We start from the raw sequence: 20,027 nt of genomic DNA on the forward strand, positions 1-20,027 counted from the left end.
GTTTCTAGTATGCCTAGTAAGACCTTGATTAGCTGCTTCAGGTGTGTTTGATTAGGGTTGGAGCTAAACTCTGCAGGACACCGGCCCTCCAGGACCGAGTGTGGGCATCCCTGCCTTAGCCTGTGCTTTATATTACTTAGTGAACCACAGGCTCCCTCTGGTGGTATTGAGAAAGTACTACTCCTTCAAGACAGCAATGAGTTGCATAATAGTTTAGCAATTACTTACATTTTCTATGTGCAGGTGTTTTTTTTAACTCAACTAAAATAAAATAAAATAAAAATAAAGTAAAACATTTTATTTAAAGTGCGAAACTTAATTTAACTTTTTATATTAAAAGTTGTTAATTATATTTGAATAATTGTACTTTATTATTCTTTTTATTTGTAAAGTCCTACAAATATTTAGTTGCAACTTTTTAATTTGTATTTGCAATGTCCCTTTTTATTTAAAGTGCAAAATTTCAGTTTTAAATAATTTCATGTAATATTTATATTAAATGTTATTAATTATATATAAATAATTGTATTTTATTTTTTTATTCGTAAAGACCTAAAATATTTACCTTCAGCTTTTTAATTTGTACTTGCAATGTCCCTTTTTTATTTAATGTGCACAATTTCAGTTTTAAATAATTTCATTTAATATTTATATTAAATGTTATTAATTATATATAAATGTATTTTATCTTTTTATTTGTAAAGTTCTACATATGAAGAGTTCATTTGCAAAAACCGATAAACGCCACTTTAAAAAAAGTCGGTTTTGTTCACTTTCAAGGCATCGCGAGTTCACGTTTTATTACTGTAGAAGCCGACAAGCGCCCTTGTTGTTTTTGAACAGAAGCCCAAAAAAAACATACTTTCAATTAACTTTTAATTTTGTAAATTTCTTGTATTTGTTTAAGTTATTATTACTTAATCAAAACAACCCAACAAAAAAAAAAAACCTTTTTAAGTTTGCAGGGTGAACATACATAGTACTCTTTATCAAGGAGTATGTTGAGGCACGTTGAAAACAGGCTACCTTTAAGCAATGCTAAAAAAATGCTGTGTAATCATGCATATACCCATACATACAGTTTGTGCACAGACACACACACACAGACAGACAAGTACTATATAATTAAGTTGTCGCACACATGCCAAACATGTTCTTATGCACCTGATTTATAGTAACGTCAGCCCTCTTATTATTTAATTTATCATTTATCAGTCCTGTATGTACAAGCATGGCTTGTTTGAAACACACTTGGATGCCTTCTCTCTTTCTCCTTCCTCTTGCTCTCCTCTTTTCTTCTCTCCTCTGTAATTAATAGGTGATTTCTTCACAGATGACTGCATTCCAGATGAAAGCAGAATACTTTCCATAAAAAAAGAGATTACAGATGTGATATATTTTAATCAAAGTAAATGTCAGGTAGTCCTGTGAAAAATCACAATGACAAATTGCTGAGAGTGTGTGTGTTTCTTGTTTGTAACTGTAAGCTGTAACCATATGTGGCATGTTTATGATGGTGGATTACATTCTCTACTTCATTTCCATCATATTTAATTTACAACTGTGCATAAAACCATACAGTTACTCGTGTATATGCATTGTGCAGTGCACACAAATATGGGTGGTTATGGAGGTGAAAATTTTACACTTGCTTCAAAGGCAAAAATGATGAAATTCTAATGCACACACACTTTTCAGAGTAACCACACAATTTTTAGCCGCCTTTGAAGCAAGTGTAAAATTTTCACCTTTTTCCCGATCCTTTTTTTCCGTTACGCCTCCTTTTCCAACCCTACACATACACTGTGCCTAAGAAGTGCAGGGGGGCGGGGTGCTAAGTGTTTCCATTCCTCTTTGAGCTTATTGTGATATTTATAACCTGTGAAATCGATATGAAACAAAGTATTAAGACTTTAGATCTCCCTCAGGTTTAATGTATTGATAGTAAGTAATGTTTATTTTTTTCTCACTCACTTTCCATCTGTTTTGACTGGGTGTCCCTTAATTTTTTTTATATAGTCTCTGTGTTTATATAGTTTCACTTGTATTGTTATGGTCAAAATGAACTAGTCTGTGTTTTTATATGGTTTACTGTAACTGTTTTCAAAGGCCTTCATTGGTCTGGTCACAGAAGTTTTAGTTCTGACTCAGTTCTTGTTTGCTGTTGTGGGTGTGTGTGTGTGTGTGTGTTAGGTGGGCTGGAGCAGTGCAAGAGACTACTACACATTCCTCTGGTCTCCCATGCCTGAAAACTACACTGAGGGATCCACTGTTCATCGAACCATCATCTTTCAGGGTATACACACACACACACACACACACACACACACACAAAGTCAACATGTATTGGCCTGTCATATGCAACCCATATTTTATACATTACCTCCGTATTTTGACATAGTGAAACAGGAGAAAAGTGTAGGATGCGACATTATTTTATTTGTCTGGAATTGATTGGATGGTTAAACTTGCTTTTATCCCTCATAATTTAATTGGACTGTGAATGTGTGTGTTATTAATATTTATTAGTAGTTAATAATTATTAATAGTTATTATGCTAATGTTTTTTTTAGCTTTTTGCGCAGTAAGACCAAATCATTTTTGATTTAATCTTTTTTTATTTTATTTGATTGGATGATGAAAAATGTGTTTTTAACTCTTTTTATTTTTATTTTTTTTGCACAATAAGACAATAAGTTGTTACTATTATTGTTATTTAAGTAAAAATGAAAAGAGTCATAATTTTTTATTTCAGAACTTTTAAAAGTTGCAGAATTCATCTTTGATGTTTTGTTTTGTTTTGACAGTTTGTTTTTGCTTTGCTTTGTTTGCAGATGACATTTCTATTGTACATTATATAAGAGGATACATTTGATAAAGACAAAACCTGTAATCAAATACCCTACATGCTGTTTTCTAGGTTATTATGTTCCCCGTAGTGATGGTGAGTTTTATCAGTTCTGCTACGTCACACACACGGGTGAAATCAGAGGTGCGAGCACGCCATTCCAGTTCCGCCCAGCCACGCCCACAGGGGAGGAGCTACTGACAGTGGAAGATGATGGGAACTCAGACATACTGGTTGTGACGACAAAGACCGGACTACTTGAGGTATGCAAATCACACATACAAGAACACAAATCTCTGCTTTGTTCCAAAAACTTAGTGAGCTGTCTAAGGATGCAGCATTTTAAGGCATCACAGGTGTGCTCCTGATGCAAAGTGTAGGCAACATAATCATGGTTTCTCTTAAACTAACTTGTTTTAGCCAAATTATAAAGTAGAGTTGCATATATTCTTTGCAAGGATGCATTGTGACAATCCCAGGGAAAAGAAAAGAGAATTGTCAATTATAAATGCTCTATTTATAATCTGAATACAAATTATAAATACAAAAAAATATATAAACATTTATTTAGTTCAGCACTGAGACGCATTCATTAACAACATAGTGCAGTGTAATTAAAATTGATTATTTTCCCCAATATTTGTGTGTGCTGAGTTTTAATATGCTTATTGAAGTATAAATAAATAAATAGATGTTCAGTGGAATTACAATGGATTATTTTAGCAAATATATGTGTGCTGAGCTTTAATATACTTATTACAATATTCTGCCAATATCTTAGCAACATGCTAGTTTTAAACTTTATCCAAATCAGTCTTGACAAATGGAGTGCTATTTTTGTGGCGTGCAGAATTGCTGCCTTTGTAGAGCATTCCAACTCAGTCACGCTTGAGCTTCCATTATGGTTAGATGCTGTCTTAGAAGGCAGCTGTCTATGTAGGAAGCAAGGCATCTCACTAGGTTTTGGAACAAAGCTTGTGTCTTTTTTCTTTTGGCTTATTATCTGTATATGTGTGTGTGAGCAGCAGCGTGTAGAAGAAGTTCAACAGGAGTGCAAAGAACTGCAGAAAGCACTACGCCTCCTCACACAGGAGAGAGATCAGCTACAGGAGAGACAGAGACAACAGAACCAGGTACTAAATACACACTCGCACATAAAAGTGACCAATCAATGAAGCAGCAAAGATGGCTTACACACACACACACAGTGTTCTAGCTGCATGTAACACACCAGAGATCATAAGTTATCTGCACATCAAAGCGCTCTCCTGTGTGTCTATGTGCACATTCATGCTTTAAGACTTTCTGTCTCCAAGTATAAAACGCTTTTCTGTTTGACTGACGGTGAACTTACTCCCACAGAGCACTTTATCTTATCAGATAATGGCCGTGTGTGTGTCTCTGTGTGCATTACTGACCTTCCCCATACAGTCATGTGATTTATCCATAAGTAATTCTGACTGTGCTGAGGATGATTTACTTGGAGTGAAAGAACTGTGAGTTTGAGAAAGAACGAAGAGAAAGAACGAGAAAGAGACAGAGAAAAGTTTACTTGAGCATCTGTTGCCATGTCGACCACAGAGAGTAGACGTGGTCAAATGTGAGCACGTATGTCCACCAAAACCACTCAACAGAAAGGAGGAGACCTGCCCAGTCACTGAGACAACAGCAGTCAGTCACGCGATTTTCTCTTTCTCTTTTTCGTCTTCAGTTTCGTCTACTTGTTTTGATGATATTCAAAGGTGCTGTAAATTATTTCTTTTTTGAAAAACCACAAATAAAATGTCACTACTACCTAATACATATCACTGAAAGGTGTCCTGAGAAATTCTTTGTGACAGCCTCATGCTCTGTGAAAAGCAAAAAAATAGTTTGAAATGGACAGTTTTTATTTTATTTTATTTTATTTTTTTGTATCAGAAACAGTCTTGTCAATCATTTCATGTCTAAGGGGTTTGCAAACATTCGATTGGCTGTGTCATTGAAGGGCGGAGTTTGAAGAGACTGTGTGACAGTTAATATGAATGTTTTTCATTTTGTTGGTTAATGTTAATAGCCGTAATTCGTATTATTTCCTATTAATAACTCCTTTATTTGAATTTTTTCATCTGCATTTTCGGAACATTGTTTTCTTTTGTCGTACCTGTTAATTTGACTTTACTGTCCTTGACAAAATATGGTAACGTGTTGGTATCATGGTACAGGTATCAATTTTTTAATACCATGGTACTTTGATGTAGGCTATTTACACTACTGTTCAAAAGTTTGGGGTCAGTACGATCTTGATAAGTTTTTGAAAGAAGTCTCTTATGCTCAGCAAGGCTACATTTATTTGTGTGATGGCAAAAGCTGAATTTCCATCTGTGATGGCAAAGCTAAATTTTCAGAAGCAATTACTCCAGTCTTCAGTGTCACATGATCCTTCAGAAATCATTCTAATATGCTGATTTGCTGCTCAATAAACATGTCTTATTATCAGTGTTGAAAACATTTATGCTGCTTAATATTGTTTTCAATTTATTTTAACAATTTAATGCATCCTTGCTGAATAAAACTATTTATTTATTTTAATTGTTTTACCCCAAACATTTGACCGGTATTATATCAGTGAAATGGCAGTTGATCCTGTCTATCTCTTTTTTCTTTTTTTAAATGATTATTCATTTATTTACCTGTTTTAACTGGTTTTGTCTACTTTTCTTGCCACGAAAATAGCCCTAGATGGCATAAATCAAGCAAATAAATAAAACCATGCAAGTCCCATCAGTACCCTTCAATTATATATTAAATATGGTCAGCTAATGTCATGTATCTACCACATTTTACGATGTTAAATCTGTTCCACAACATTCGATTTTCCCTCAACATTAGCATAGAATATGAAGAAAAAAAAGTCTGCAGATTCCATTTGGCTCTGATGTGGTGTTGATGTTTGGCTGCACAACAAGCACATTCAACTCTGAAAGAGCCCTGAAAACAGCAGGATATGATTCAGTTGGTTTGCTGGTCTATCAGCGCCCCCTAGTGTTTCTTCTGGAGACCCTACTGAAGTCTGTAAATGTGAATTATGGGTGTCACAAAGGACAAAGAACACCACAAATAAAACATAAACACTTTTATAATTCTCTCTCACACCCCAGTCACACAAACCCTTTCATATGCCATAAGTGTGCATGTGTCTGTTAAACTGTCAAAACTTACATATGAAAACAGACTTCCACTTTATCGTGAGAACATAAGTATATATTTTGTGGCTGCTAATTTTACGACCGCACATTTTATTTGCCTGTGCTTCAATTCCGAAACATCATCGGCCGTAAAACACCACGAGTCACCAGATTAGCCGGAGGACAAGGCATGTATGCGTGCTTTCAAAACCAGATGTTACTGTGATTTACTGATGACGATTGTTAAATATGAGCCACCGCAACAAAAGTGAAATCGAAGCCCCCTCTTTTCCTGCTGACATCATACTATTGGGAAACTAACTTCAGCAATGGACTGTTTGTTTGTTTGCTTGTTTGTTTTTGAGGGGGATAGACTGGTTCAGACTAATACCTGCATTTCTGATAATTATTTTCTCTTTCGGTTAAGTTTCCTGTAAACTACCACATTATCAGTAGAGTCTCTGTCATTCCCCAAGGATTACTCTGTTACTTCACTGTGTGTCTAGTAACAAACCTAATCAATTTCTAATAATTAAACAAACACTACACATACATACATGCATATATATATATATATATATATATGTATTTTAAATTCTCTAAAAAACCTAGAAGATAAAACAAAACCTAGAAGATATTGTTTATAAGATTAGTAAAATCCTCATAAATAACTATTTTATAAAGTGTGTGTTTGTGTGATTTTAAATATTTCTTAAATAATTGGTTAGATCACTTTTGACAGATTTTTGCTATTGGATAAAATGCTTGGAGTGTTTTGATTGGCTGAAAGGTGTGATTGATAGCATTTGCTGTCCAATTGCAGGAGCTGCAGAAAGGCCTGCGTGAGGAGAAGGAGGAGGCTCAAGCCAGAGTGAGACAACTTGAACAGGACCTGCTAGAAATCACGCAAAAATCTGTTCTTAAAGAGACCGAACTGGACTGGTAAGGCCCATACACACATTACCTGACATGAATATCATTCTATTATTTACAAATGTACCGTGGGGTCCAAAAGTCTGAGACAACTAGTTAAAATGCTTTTATTGTGTAGTTATTTAAATACATTTTATTTATTTTAAATAATTTTTTCAGCATAACAATATGAGGTCAATTGAAAAAAGGTTCATTAAAAAAGGAAAAGTAAATTTCAAAATATTAGCATTTGATTTGTCATCCTTTTGGAATCTCAGGATTAGAATGCATATGTATAGTAGAGGATTTATATGCTGTATTTAGTTTTTTGTGTTGTCCAGTTTAACAGACAGGCTGCAGAAGGTGATTTCTGAGCGGGACAGTCTACAAACTCAACTGAAGAATGAGAGAGATGAGAGGGAGCTTTACAAAGTAAGTGTGTGTTGTATCTACAGGTTTTAAAGTGCAATCATATTCATTGATCAGTCGTGTGATGTGCATTGATCTATGTTGTGTGTGCACGCTTACAGTCCCACGTGCGAAGCGCCGAGCTGGAAAACACTAAACTCAGTGCAGAGCTGCAGATGCTGAAGGCAGTGGAGCTGAACAGGGAGGTCACCATCGCACAGTACCAGGATGAACTACACAGACTACGCACAGAGAGAGACACACATCCCACTGATGCCGTAATAGACGTTTATTTAAAGAATATATATACAAACACAATAAATATATACTACCGGTCAAAATTTTGGAATAAAAACATTTTTGTTTTTGAAAGAAGATTCTTATGCTCACCAATAGCTGCATTTATTTGATTGCAGAATACAAATTTAACTGAATAAAAATAACAGAAATATTGTTGCAATTTAAAATAACTGTTTTCTATTTTAATATATTTTAAAATGTAATTTATTCCTGTAATGCATTGTGCACATCTCCAGGGCCTGAAAGTGCAGTTGCGTGAAGCTGAGGAGCAGCTCCAGGCCACACGGCAGCAGGCAGCCATGTTGGGTTCTGAGTTACGTGATGCCTCCGGTGGGCGAGATCGCACCATGGCTGAGCTGTACCGTGCCCGTCAGGAGACAGAAGACCTACGAGCCTATTTAGCTGAAGCCCAGGAAGAATGCAGACATGCTCAGAATCAGCTTGACAGGATGAGAAGCCAGGCATCACAGGAAGTGGTAACCACAACTAACTGTCCCTTATGTTTATTTGATTGTGAAGATCTATTTATAACAATATGAAGAACACATGGTTTAGACACAATGTTTAGACAGTGTGAACTGTGAGATAACTCTCTTTCTCTTTCTTGCGTTCGTGCTTTATTTGATTTTTTTGACATTTCAGGGCAGGGCTGGAGGTGGAGTGGGTGTGGTTTCAGAGCTGGAGGCGGAGCTACAAAAGGAGGTTGAGGAACTAAAGCTGCGTCTGAATATGGCTGCAGAGCACTACAAAGAGAAATACAGAGAGTGCCAACGTTTGCGAAGACAAGTCACCAAACTGACCCAGCAACAGGGGGTGAGTAACCGAAATTATGGCTTTACCCAGTTGTAAACTGAAATCGCCGACAAATGCCCGAAATCGGGGGCAAATCGGTGCTCGTTCACGCGAGTGACAATCACGCTGTGTGCAATGATTTCTGACTGAAAATTACATCGACGATGACCTACAGCCAATGAGAGACCGAGATACAGGGCAGAGGGAAGTTCGGGGAGGAGTTATAGACCAGAATATCAGTATTTTAATAGATATATGAGCAATTATATTATACAGAAACAAGCACAAACATTTGCTTGACCAGCCACAACATCAGCATAACCGTTACTGCAAAATTATTTACCTCCAACTCTCTTTGCAGAACACCCAATCCCTGTTCCCTGCATCTCCCAAATCGTGCAGTGTGAACTCGGCATAAGAGATTGATTAGCTGGTTCAGGTGTTTAATTAGGGTTGGAGCTAAATTCTGCAGGACACCTGCCCTCCAGGACCGAGTTTGGACAGCCCTGGTATATATAATATATATAATAACTTTTATTTGTTATTGGTATCATTCAAAACTCCCATAGCTGTACATTTATCAAATGCTTCAAATCATCAAATATTTTATGGCTGTGATTGCGTCACGTTTTTATATGCTGTATAATACTGTGACCAACTTCTCATGCATTATGCATTAACTTCTTACATTTGAAAGATCAATTTCTTGCTGAGATCAAACCTGCAACACAAAGAGATACCGGGAGACTGGGAGTTGAAGGTAGACCTGGACAGGATGGGATGGAAGAGAAAAAAGAGGAGGAGGATGACGAAGATGAAGAGGAGGAGGAAGACGAGTGCAGCGTGTCAGTCGAAGCTGAGCTTGCCTGCATGGAGGAGAAATGGAGAGAGCAGTGCACCATCAATGAAAACCTGAAACTCCTGCTAGCCAGTGAGGAGCAGCGGTTTAAAGTACGTAAACACACACACACACACACACACACACACACACACAAAGGCACATACACTATTCAGGTTCCTTCAACCTCACAGGGAAGAGCCAGCCACGGATACTCGCACATTCATTTGCATAAGATGTCAGCGCACACAAGCGTGCAAACACAGTTGAACTTCCACGGGTTGATTTTCAGGTCCGGTTCACTGAGGTATCGCATTTCCGTCAGTCTTGTGAGCGTGTGTGAACACAGCAGTCATTAAGGACAGAGCTGGCCAAGTAGAAAGGAGGTCGTAAAGGGCTCTTCTTGTCTGAGTATTTGGACAAAGCTGGAGACACCATCAAAAGGAAAGTCTTTTATTTACAGCGTGTTTAAACGCATGCACACGCTCTCACCAGATGCTTTATGACTGTTTGCTGGAGAGCAGGGTAAGATTGTAGTAAACCCATTTCAACTGAACTTCAAACCCAAACAGACATTTACACAACGATAACTCAGAAAGAGAGAAAGAGAAGGAGATCAGCAGACAGTACACTGATGTTCGCTTTCTTTCTCTATTAGATGTGAGACCTCTAGTTACAAAGACTATGAGTGAGATTACAGTCGATATCAATTTGTCTCAGTTATACACGCTACTCTCAACTCTAACCTGACATCTCAGTTAGCAAACTTAAACCTACAGTGTTATATAGGACAGCATATACATTTAAATTGATCGTTTGTCAAAAAATTAAGATTTTAACTATTCACCTTAATGCAGCGCAAACATGCATGTTTGTTTTTTCCTGTGAAACATAAGAGATTAAGAGATTGTCCATTTTATTTTATTTTTTTTAGAAAATTAATGCTTTTATTAAACAAAGACACATTAAATTGATAAAAAGTGAGATAAAATATTTATAAGATTTATCTGTCAAATAAATGCAGTTCTTTTGAACTTTCTATTTATAAAAGGATCCTGAAAAAAATGCTCCCAGTTTCCACAAAATTATTAAGCAGCACAACTTTTTTTTTAACATTGATAATAATAATAAAGGTTTCTTGAGCACCAGATCAGCATATTAGATTGATTTCTGAAGGATTGTGTGACACTGAAGACTGGACTAATGACTGCTGAAAATTCAGCTTGCCTTTAGAGGAATAAATTATACTTTAAAATATATTCAAATATTATTAAAAAATATTATTTTAAAATTGCAATAATAGTTGTCAATATGTCTGTTTTCTGTATTTTTGATCAAATAAATGCTGCCTTGGTGAGCATACAAGGCTTCTTTCAAAACTCGAAATCAAATTTTTGAACCATGAACTTTTGAGTGACCTCTATGAAATTGTTTCTAGCTTGAACCAGTCATTTCAAAAGTAATGGAAAATTTATTCAGATTTGTTGGTCAGAAAATCCTGAGAAACGCCAACATTTCAAGTCCAGATTTAACATGTACAGCCACTCCTTATCTGTTTTTAAATATTATAGGACTTGCAAATTGCAGCTCGTGCCTTTAGTGATTTACAATCACACACTTCACTTTCAAGTGGTGTTCTTAGAGCAAGTTATAAAATACATGTCTAGATGCCACTCAAAATATGTTTTATGAATTCCTTGATAGACTCAGGTGGCAGAGAAGGACAGAGAGGTGTCAGCGCTGAGGGAGAGTCTTGTGGTGGTGACCAGGGAAAAAGAGAGACTGGAAAAGGTAAGAGCATTTACACTATAAACCTGTTCTTATCATTTTTGTTTGTTGCTATATACACTAGTATTTTGTTCTTTGTTTGCTATTCAAAGATCCAAAAAGCTGCAGTATCTTCTAAAGCCGGTATTATTAGCTTGATCTTCTAAATGTTAATGAGAACCTTTAAATATTAAATACCTTAATTTGATTCTTAGCAGGTAAGACGCTGAAATCAGGCAGAGTGTGAATGTTTGAGCCCCAAGAGTCACGGCTAAATGCCACATTCGGCTCCCTGATTACCCATCAGCACTTGTGTTAAATGTTAAATGTGTGAATAATCCCTCTAATCATGGCTCACGGATATGAGGTCAAAGGAGAGGGAAAGAAAAAACAAGAAAAAGAGTAAAAAGCAAGGAGAGTTATACACTGTGTCAGTGCTATTTAAAGACTGGTAATATTTCATCTGTATTACAATAGTACTCAAGATTTCAGTTTCTTTGGTTGAAGATCATTGGCCAAAGTTTTATTCAGGTTCTTGTAGTGTCTAATTAGACTGGGTCTCGTTTGTAATATTGATTATTAACTAATAATAATAAATAATTTTGTTGACTGCTTGTTTTTCTTGCAGGAGTTGCGGCAGTGTATGAACAGAGTGGAGGCAGCAGGGTGTCGGAGGTCAGAGGTCAGAGAGCCAATGATGCTGCGTTACCCACTGCCGTATCCACAAGACCAACCTCCACTTCCACTGGTACCCCAACAACCTGCTGAACTGCAGTACGGAAACCCCTATTCAGAGCAAGAGACCCGGGGTGGGTGCATGCGTTTGTCTACTTTTATTTATTTATTTATTTCAAATCCATTTTTAAAAGTAAGTAAAGTAAAGAAACTACTAGATTATTTGAAAAAATGTAGATTGTCTATAACAGGGGTGTCCAAACTCGGTCCTGGAGGGCCGGTGTCCTGAAGAGGTTAGCTCCAACCCCCATCAAACACACCTGAACCAGCTAATCAAGCTCTTACTAGGCATACTAGAAACTTAAAAGCAGGACCCCGGCCCTCCAGGACCGAGTTTGGGCACCCCTGGTCTATAATGACCCGTTTATGGTTGAATTTATTTTATACTAAAGTAAGTAATATTTACTTAAAAAAAAAACTTGAAAGTGTTTACTTAATTATGAATAATGTATAAATATTAATAATTTTTCATACAAAACCATTTAAAATTTAGGGGCCAGTAAGATTTTTTTTGTTTTTTTTAAGACGTCTCTTATGTTCACCAAGGCTAAATTTGTTTGATCTAAAATACAGTAAAAACATAATATTGTGAAATATTATTGCATTACAGTTGTTTTTTTTATTCTAATATATATATATATATATATATAAAACGTTATTTATTCCTGTGAAATATTTATTCCTCAATTTTCATCAGTCATTACTCCAGTCTTCAGTGTCACATGATCCTTCAGAAATCATTCTAATATGCTGATTTGATGCTTAAGAAACATTTCTTTATTAACAATGCTGAAAACAGTTTTGCTGCTTAATATTTACATATATACAGTTAATTGCATTTCATAAGTGTAGTATATTTGTTTTGCTTTTGTGTCGAAATTGGTAGATTATCGAGACCATTTCAGTGACATTGGTATCTAACTACTGAAATGTGACAGCCCTATTCAGAACCTCCTGAATTGTTGTTGCTTAGATGGAGCAGATGGGGCATTATCCCCAGAACAGACCTGCCGGCCCCCTCCTTTGGCTCCACCGCCATGGGGTGGTCCTGTGGTCTGCAGTCAGCCATCACGCAGTCTCAGCCCCCCTGATGGCCTGGAGAATCCCGCTGAAGAGAGGCCTAATGTAAGGACACATACTGTACACATAGATAGAGCAGTGGAAACATTTTGAAAGCACCACAACAACTTCTACTGTGTATGTTTTCCTTTGGCAGCTACATGATGTACAATAGACATGGTCTGTTTTAATGTAACTTCAGACTGCTATAAGTAGTGCTTGATGGGTAGTATTGGAAGAGTGCATTTTAATCTGGACAGTGTCATTTTTAAAGCTGTTGCTTATCTGCAGTACATTGTTAAAACATATCCTGTCTGATGTTACAGTGACATTTAGCAGACGTTCTTTCAATGTTACAGCTTTAGAATAGTGATTTCCAAACTTTTTTGTCACAGCACCATTGATAAAACTGATATGTTCATCTTCATCAACACCAAAGCAGAAATGTGTTTTTACTTGATATTATACTGCATTTCAATAACAACACATTTGCATGTTTATGGTTCTCTGAGGTTGGTTAATGGTCACATGACATGTAGGTAAACAAAATAATTTATTTAAATTATTTATTTTAATTTAATAAAAGTTGTATTGTAATTGTAATTTTATTTTTAATTATTAATTTTTGATTTTAGAATTATTTATTTTAATGTTAAATTTTTTATGATTTAATTAATCATTAGCTTTTCATCAACTCATGAACCCCCAGGGTTTTGCAAACCCCAGTTTGGAAAGACCCTGTTATACTAGATATCATTTAGCATTATCTTGAAAATTATTCAGATATTATTACAATGATTTACAAAAACGATTTATACTGAATAAAAAACAAACATTACTCCTTTCTCTTTAATGAGATGTCTAATCTCCTTTGTGTTTCGCAAGATTTTACAGTTGTATCTAATTTTTTTCAAATGTGAAAAGGAGTGTGATATAAGATGATTGAACAATAAATGCTTAAAGGATTACTTCACTGAAAATAAAAGTTCTGTCATTAATTACCCACAATTGTTTTGTTTTCTCATACATTGGAAAGGCTTCAGGCTTTAAAGTGCATGAGTCATATGGATTACTTTTGTGATACGTTTATGGGACATTTGCATTTTTTTTTTTAAAGCTTGAAAACTTGAGTTACCATTCATTATAATTGCAAGGAAAAGAGCGACCAGCACATTATTCAAAAGAAAGTCATACAGGTTTGTAATGACATGAGGGAGACAGAATTGTTGTTTTCTTTCAAAAAGGATGCAAAAGGACCATAAAATAATCCTAAAAAAAAATAATAATAATCCCCACTTTATAATGTGTCTTTAACTACTATGTACTTAAAAATTTATATTTACAATGCACTTGTGTACATACAATGTTTTTACATTGTACTTATATCTAAAAATACAACATGAACACAATTAGTACATCGCAGCAAACAATTATTTTGATGCAAGTACATTATAGTTAAAGTCACCTAATATAAAATGGGACCCATAAAACTAGTTCATAAGACTCGTCAGTTTTATTTTACGTCTTGATGAAGCTTTTTGCAAGCTTCAGAGCTAACAATCGGGGTGTTATTGTGTCAGTCTTTAAACTGATACTGTATGTGGCATTCCCTTTTTGCCACTCTTCAGCAACCTTCACTTCTTCGTCCTCTCTCTCAGCCTTTCTTTCCGTTTTCAGCCTTTCCTCTTGACTTCCACCTTGTCGCCCTTAGATTCAAACTCTTTCATTCACTCTTTTTTCATCTTCTTTTCCTCACTGCCCTCTGCATTCCCCGCACCATCAGACCTCAGTTCATAGGTGAATACTGAGGTGGTTCATTTGCTTGAAACTGCAATTAAGGCTGTTCTCTTTTGAGCTCGTTAGCGGATTAGAGTGACGAGGCTAGAGGCTCGTTAGAGAGAGATGTTGACGAGGGCTATGCTAATTGGCTGGGGGTGCCGGCCTGTGATATTTGAGGGTGCAGATCGGCGCTGACCCCTTTCTCCTCCTTTCTCGTTTGCTGCGTTAAAAGCCCATTAACCTTTGCAGGAAGCCGGCTGTGTGCAGACAGGCGTGGCTTTTTGTCGAAAGTGTGTGTCTGTGTGAGATCTTAGCTGTTATGTCTCAATAGAGAGGTGGCAGCTAAATGTGTCCGCTGAAGAACATTGTATTATGTCTCAGTCAAGAAGAAATGATGTGTGTGTTTCATTTTGGTTTTTATGTCTTTCTTAGGGAGGTGATGGTGAGGCCCCTGCAGTCTGCGATCATCAGAGCCTGGAATCTAACGAGAGCCATACCAGCTTCTGCTTTGACACCAGGTAAATGTTAGGAAATACATGCAACTATACTGCTCATACTGTTTGCATTGCGTATTCTGTACACTGTTAGTATGCATTGAATGCTCAGAAGTGCTATATTTGCCAAAACCTGTGGTATGCTGCATACTATGTGAAACACTGTATCCCACAATGCAATGCTCTGGACCTGACTTTCAATTTCCAAAGTGACAAATGACTAAAAGTAATATCACATTTTATTTTATAAAATGTGTTTATAAAATAAGGACTTTATTTTAAAAGGCCAATGATGCAATAATGTAAATGTCTTTTACATTTTATTTTATTTTATTTTATTTTATACATCTTTCTAGGGTTTTTGACCCATTATTGGATCTGAATGTCAAAAGTTTTGGAAGACCTACCAAAACATTTCTTTACCCCAAAATTAAATAAAATATTACCGTAAATACTTATTTCCAAGGTAATAACTGGATGTCATTTGCAGTTTGGTGAGGTTATGTGACAATGAAGCATACTAAAGGTTTACAGTTGATTCATGATTACAAAGTGTGTGCTATAAACTATTCTAAATATTAGACTGTAAACACTACAGTACAGTATATACTGCATAGTGTGCAGCAGCAGTTATTTTAGTATCATTTATATACTATAAAATTTGTTGTTAATATTTTTGAAATTGTCTCTTTATATTTTCTGTTTTTATTTTAATGTTAGCTAAATATTTTGTAATTTAAGTTCAAGTGTTTTTTGTCATTTTTATGATTATTTTTTAAATATAGTTTAGTAAGTTTGTTATTATTATAATTTTTTTGTTGTTGTTGTTACTTTAGTACTTCAAATTAAATTAAATGAAAATGAAAAAAGTTACCTTGGAAACTAACTGAAATCAGTTTTATTTATTTTATTTTTATTTATTTATTTTTATTGTATTTTATTTCAAGTATTGGAAATGTTTCTAGTTTTAGTTATAACAATAACCCTGATAACCAGTAAGCTAGTTTTTCATTCGAAACAGTCCTGGAATTGATTTTCCATTTACAAAGTGATGACTGACAGAAAGTAATATTTTATTTTGCTTAATTTTTTTGATAATAAAAAAATGTTTTTGATCTTTATTTTCAGATAACTGACAACCACTTGCTGACTAAACAATAGTGAGATTAACACATAGCATACTGCTGTTTAAAATGTTTACTCTCTCATAGTTTCCACTGTAAACTTGTAGTAGGCAGTAAGAAGTCTGGCATATTATGTTGTAGTACGCAGTAAGCAATAAGCAATCATTCATTCCAGACACATCCCACTTGCAAATAGTTGTAGAATAAAACCATCTCACTTTCTTCCCCGCTCAGACCTGATGTTCATAAGCGGTGTCCCCTGTGTGAGGTGATCTTCCCACCGCACTTTGAGCAAAGCAGTTTTGAACACCACGTGGAGTCTCACTGGAGGGTATGTCCTGTCTGCAGCGAGCAGTTTCCTCTGGACTGCCAGCAGCATCTCTACGAAAAGCATGTGCACACACACTTTGATGAAAATGTTCTGAACTTTGATAACTTTGATTAGAGAGGAAAATATTTATTTGATTCTGGTTCAATATAAAACGCCTCAGGTGATTCGGGGGCTTCAGTGTTATTTTTTTTTTTTTCAAAACACGCTGATGTTGTCACTTTGTCGTAACCGCTGCACAACTCATGCCAGGAGGGCTTGCTATCGGAATATTTGATTTGCACATAGACAAGCATTAATTCAGATATTTAAGCTTCTAAAGGACATAATACTATAATAATGGTCTTCAGGTGTAACAGACATGTAAAAAAATAAAATAAAAAGCACTTTTTAGTTTAAAATGTTGTGCACTACTGTAAAACTGATTGCGCTTTAAAATGAGAGCAGATAGCTCTAGGTTGTTGTTTATGAAAATGTAGACTTCATTTTGAAGGACCAATGATGCAATGATGTATATGTTTATTTAGCCAAAAGGAGATGGCCAAAATTAATAAAGCCAAATCACTAAAATTACTCTAAAATCGTTACCTCAGAGACATTGAATGCTTTATGTGTGAAAAACAGTCACTAAAAGACTAATTTAAAGGGATAGTTCACCTAAAAATGGAAGTTCTGTCACCATTTAATCACCCTCATTTTGTTCTAAAACCATATAACATTCTTCTGTGAAACTAATTGCTGGTTGTGCTTCAAATGCAATTACAATAAATGTGGACTGGAGCTTTTAAGTTTCAGAAAAGATGTAAAAGCTCCATAAAAAATATCATAAAATCTTTTTAAGTTGAGCCAATGAACTGAATTATGGAAGCCTGCTTCTGCCACAGTTTTGAACTCACAATTCTGAGAAGAAAAAGAATTGTGAGAAAAGAAGTGGCAGAAACAAGCTTCCATACTGAATCAGTTTAATTTGTGAATGAATTGTTTAGTGGCTCAACCAATTCATTTAGGAAGGTTGAAAACTCCAGTCTCCATTTATTCTACTAGTAGTTCCTTTAAATAATCCAATTATTATTAAAAAAAAAAAGTTATTCTGTGCGATGACATTTGTTTTTAAGTGAACTATTTCTTGAAGCTCAGCTAAAATGACCAAGTAACTCAATCCAGAGCCAGTGTGCTAAATCAATGGCTGTGCAACTTTTCAGTGCATCATTGGTTCAAACATCTTGCATCGAACAACTTAAAACATTTAGTTTCAGCATTATATCCATCACACATTCCTGCTTGAAATCCATTTATCCAACACAGCTGATGCTTCCCACTGTAAGTGTGCCAGGAAGTTTAACTTAGGGTTGCTCTGTGGTTGTGTGTATCAAGTGTGTTTATTAATAAAGAATGCTACAGCTCAAGTTCATTAAACTGAACATTTGTCCTTGTATCAGCAAATCATTACACAACAGAACAGTCATTACATCAACACTCTATGGACAATAAAACACAGAAACGGGCAGCGCACTTGTTTGCTTTTCTTTATTTTTGTACCATTGTCCTAAAGTTTACATTGCAGCTTGAGGATAAAGACGTCTCAAAAGAGTCTCTCGTTCGCTCACACAAACACACATTATATGTCGTCTCACATACAAATTGCCTCGGTTCCACAAAACATTTTCCACAAAAACATACAGTACGAAAATATAATTTCAAAAGCACTTTACAAAAGACTTGCAATACGATACATTCACTAATATAGTATATTAAACTCCCTCCAAAATAAATGCATCTCCATCACATTACTAGGTGTAAGGAGTCACTCGGATCCTATCCAATAAAATCATGCTTAACAGGTTCTAGTTTGCATGTCGAAGCTGAGACCAAATGACTCCTTAGCCAAAGAGAGGTACAAATGTGGTTACTGGTACATCGTCCAAAAATACACACACACACAAACAAACATGACACCGGATGAATTGGAAAATAACAGGACAGTGAGTCATCTACAATGAGTCACTCAACGATAGGCATCCAATACTTCCTTCATTCCCTAGCTCCAGTTTTTGGCATCTAAATTATAGTAACTATCCATTCAGTCAACTTTAAGCCTCTTTTTTTTCCAAAAAAATCATGGCAACAGTCCACGATATTAGTGTTTAAATACAGATCCTGGTCCAAATATGGAAATATATGGAACATTTTGTCCATATTGAATTTCTCTGTCCCATCTTAGCACCACTAACAAAAAAAAGTATCATGTATTACCATGTTTTTGGACATGTACCATAAAAATACCATAAAAATACCATGGTATACATTTCAAAGAACCATGGAGATCGGATACCATCATTGAACAGCACCTTGTTTTTCCAAGCTTCATATCTGGAGATATGGCAGTGCCGATTTTGGTCCGTTTAATTTGACCAACCCTAACCAAGAAAAACAGACTAGTGGATAGGAAAGCTTCTTTGGACCAAAAGTTTAAGCTCTTAGCAATTGCTAAAGACAGTTTACTTTTGTAAACTGTGGTATGCTTTTATTTTTGGCCAACAACAGGACCAATGCAAAATTGTTCAAGAATCAAAGTTGAGAAAATATATTCAGGCGTATCTATGCATCTGGCACTATCGAACTGTAATACTAGCAGTAATAATATAAAGTAATGGTATAATACTTTTGACAACAAAGATTGTAATAGTAAGACTACAAGCCAAGAGACAGCAGAGCAGCTAAGCGGTCGTGTCATGCTAGAAAGCCGTAGCCTACAATGCAAGGCAAGCAGAAGGCTAACAAATACGTATACACAACCACGAGGACAGTCCCAAATGTCAAAAAATAAATAAATAAACAACACCAACGACTGTAATAAAGATCGTACAAGCTAAAACTGACAAAAAATACTGCAAGGCTGAGTACACAAAGAGAAGTTTAGGTCCTCTTTAAGGCTCCTCCACTAACAGGCACCAAACGGATTGCCAGATGTGACCTGTTGTATGTTTGGCAGATCATCCATGTTTCTTTTTCAGTTGGGGAAGAATAACTTGGCACTTCTGCACTGCTGGCATAACAGCAGGGTAATAGGGCAGAATAAATCTGCCCTTCTTTGTCTTTCTTTAAGCTGACACATTTCAAATGTGATTATTGTTGGCTTCAACAATAGTGCGTTTTCATTCTGGGATCATTATGTAAAATATTGCTCAGAACTCAAATGCAACTAGACAGAAACCACGTCTACGTCATGTAACCGCTTGCAGTCGTCTGGAGAAGGCCACATGCAGAGAATTCAATTTCACACCGATGGCGCTGCCTGCATGCCAGCCGCATGCAATATAAATCTGGAAGGGTAACTTTACACTCGGTAATGTCAGCCGTTTTGATATTCAGTGTGGAATGTTCATGAAATGAGTTTTTTCCTGTTTCCTGATTTGTTTGTCTGAAAGTTGGCAGCTGTATTGTGACCTGAGATCAATGTCCTTCCAATTCAGACA

At 35.8% G+C, this 20,027-nt stretch overlaps 1 protein-coding gene across 1 annotated transcript in view; it reads left to right on the forward strand.

Moving 5' to 3' along the window:
* LOC107688347 (tax1-binding protein 1 homolog A-like) overlaps nt 1-18,501 on the forward strand; it is a 20,713-nt gene extending 2,212 nt beyond the window's left edge. Inside the window, 14 exon segments of the mRNA XM_016485988.1 lie at nt 2,194-2,296; nt 2,921-3,111; nt 3,874-3,981; nt 6,839-6,957; nt 7,269-7,359; nt 7,458-7,613; nt 7,872-8,111; nt 8,278-8,527; nt 9,164-9,378; nt 10,970-11,056; nt 11,661-11,841; nt 12,741-12,892; nt 15,038-15,123; nt 16,458-18,501. Of these exon segments, the coding sequence (XP_016341474.1) occupies nt 2,194-2,296; nt 2,921-3,111; nt 3,874-3,981; nt 6,839-6,957; nt 7,269-7,359; nt 7,458-7,613; nt 7,872-8,111; nt 8,278-8,527; nt 9,164-9,378; nt 10,970-11,056; nt 11,661-11,841; nt 12,741-12,892; nt 15,038-15,123; nt 16,458-16,668 (2,190 nt within the window). The 3' untranslated portion in view covers nt 16,669-18,501.
* The last annotated feature ends 1,526 nt before the right edge of the window (nt 18,502-20,027 follow it).

This window comes from Sinocyclocheilus anshuiensis, unplaced genomic scaffold, assembly GCF_001515605.1.
Source record: "Sinocyclocheilus anshuiensis isolate Anshui unplaced genomic scaffold, SAMN03320099.WGS_v1.1 scaffold209, whole genome shotgun sequence".
Taxonomy (NCBI): Eukaryota; Metazoa; Chordata; class Actinopteri; order Cypriniformes; family Cyprinidae; genus Sinocyclocheilus; species Sinocyclocheilus anshuiensis.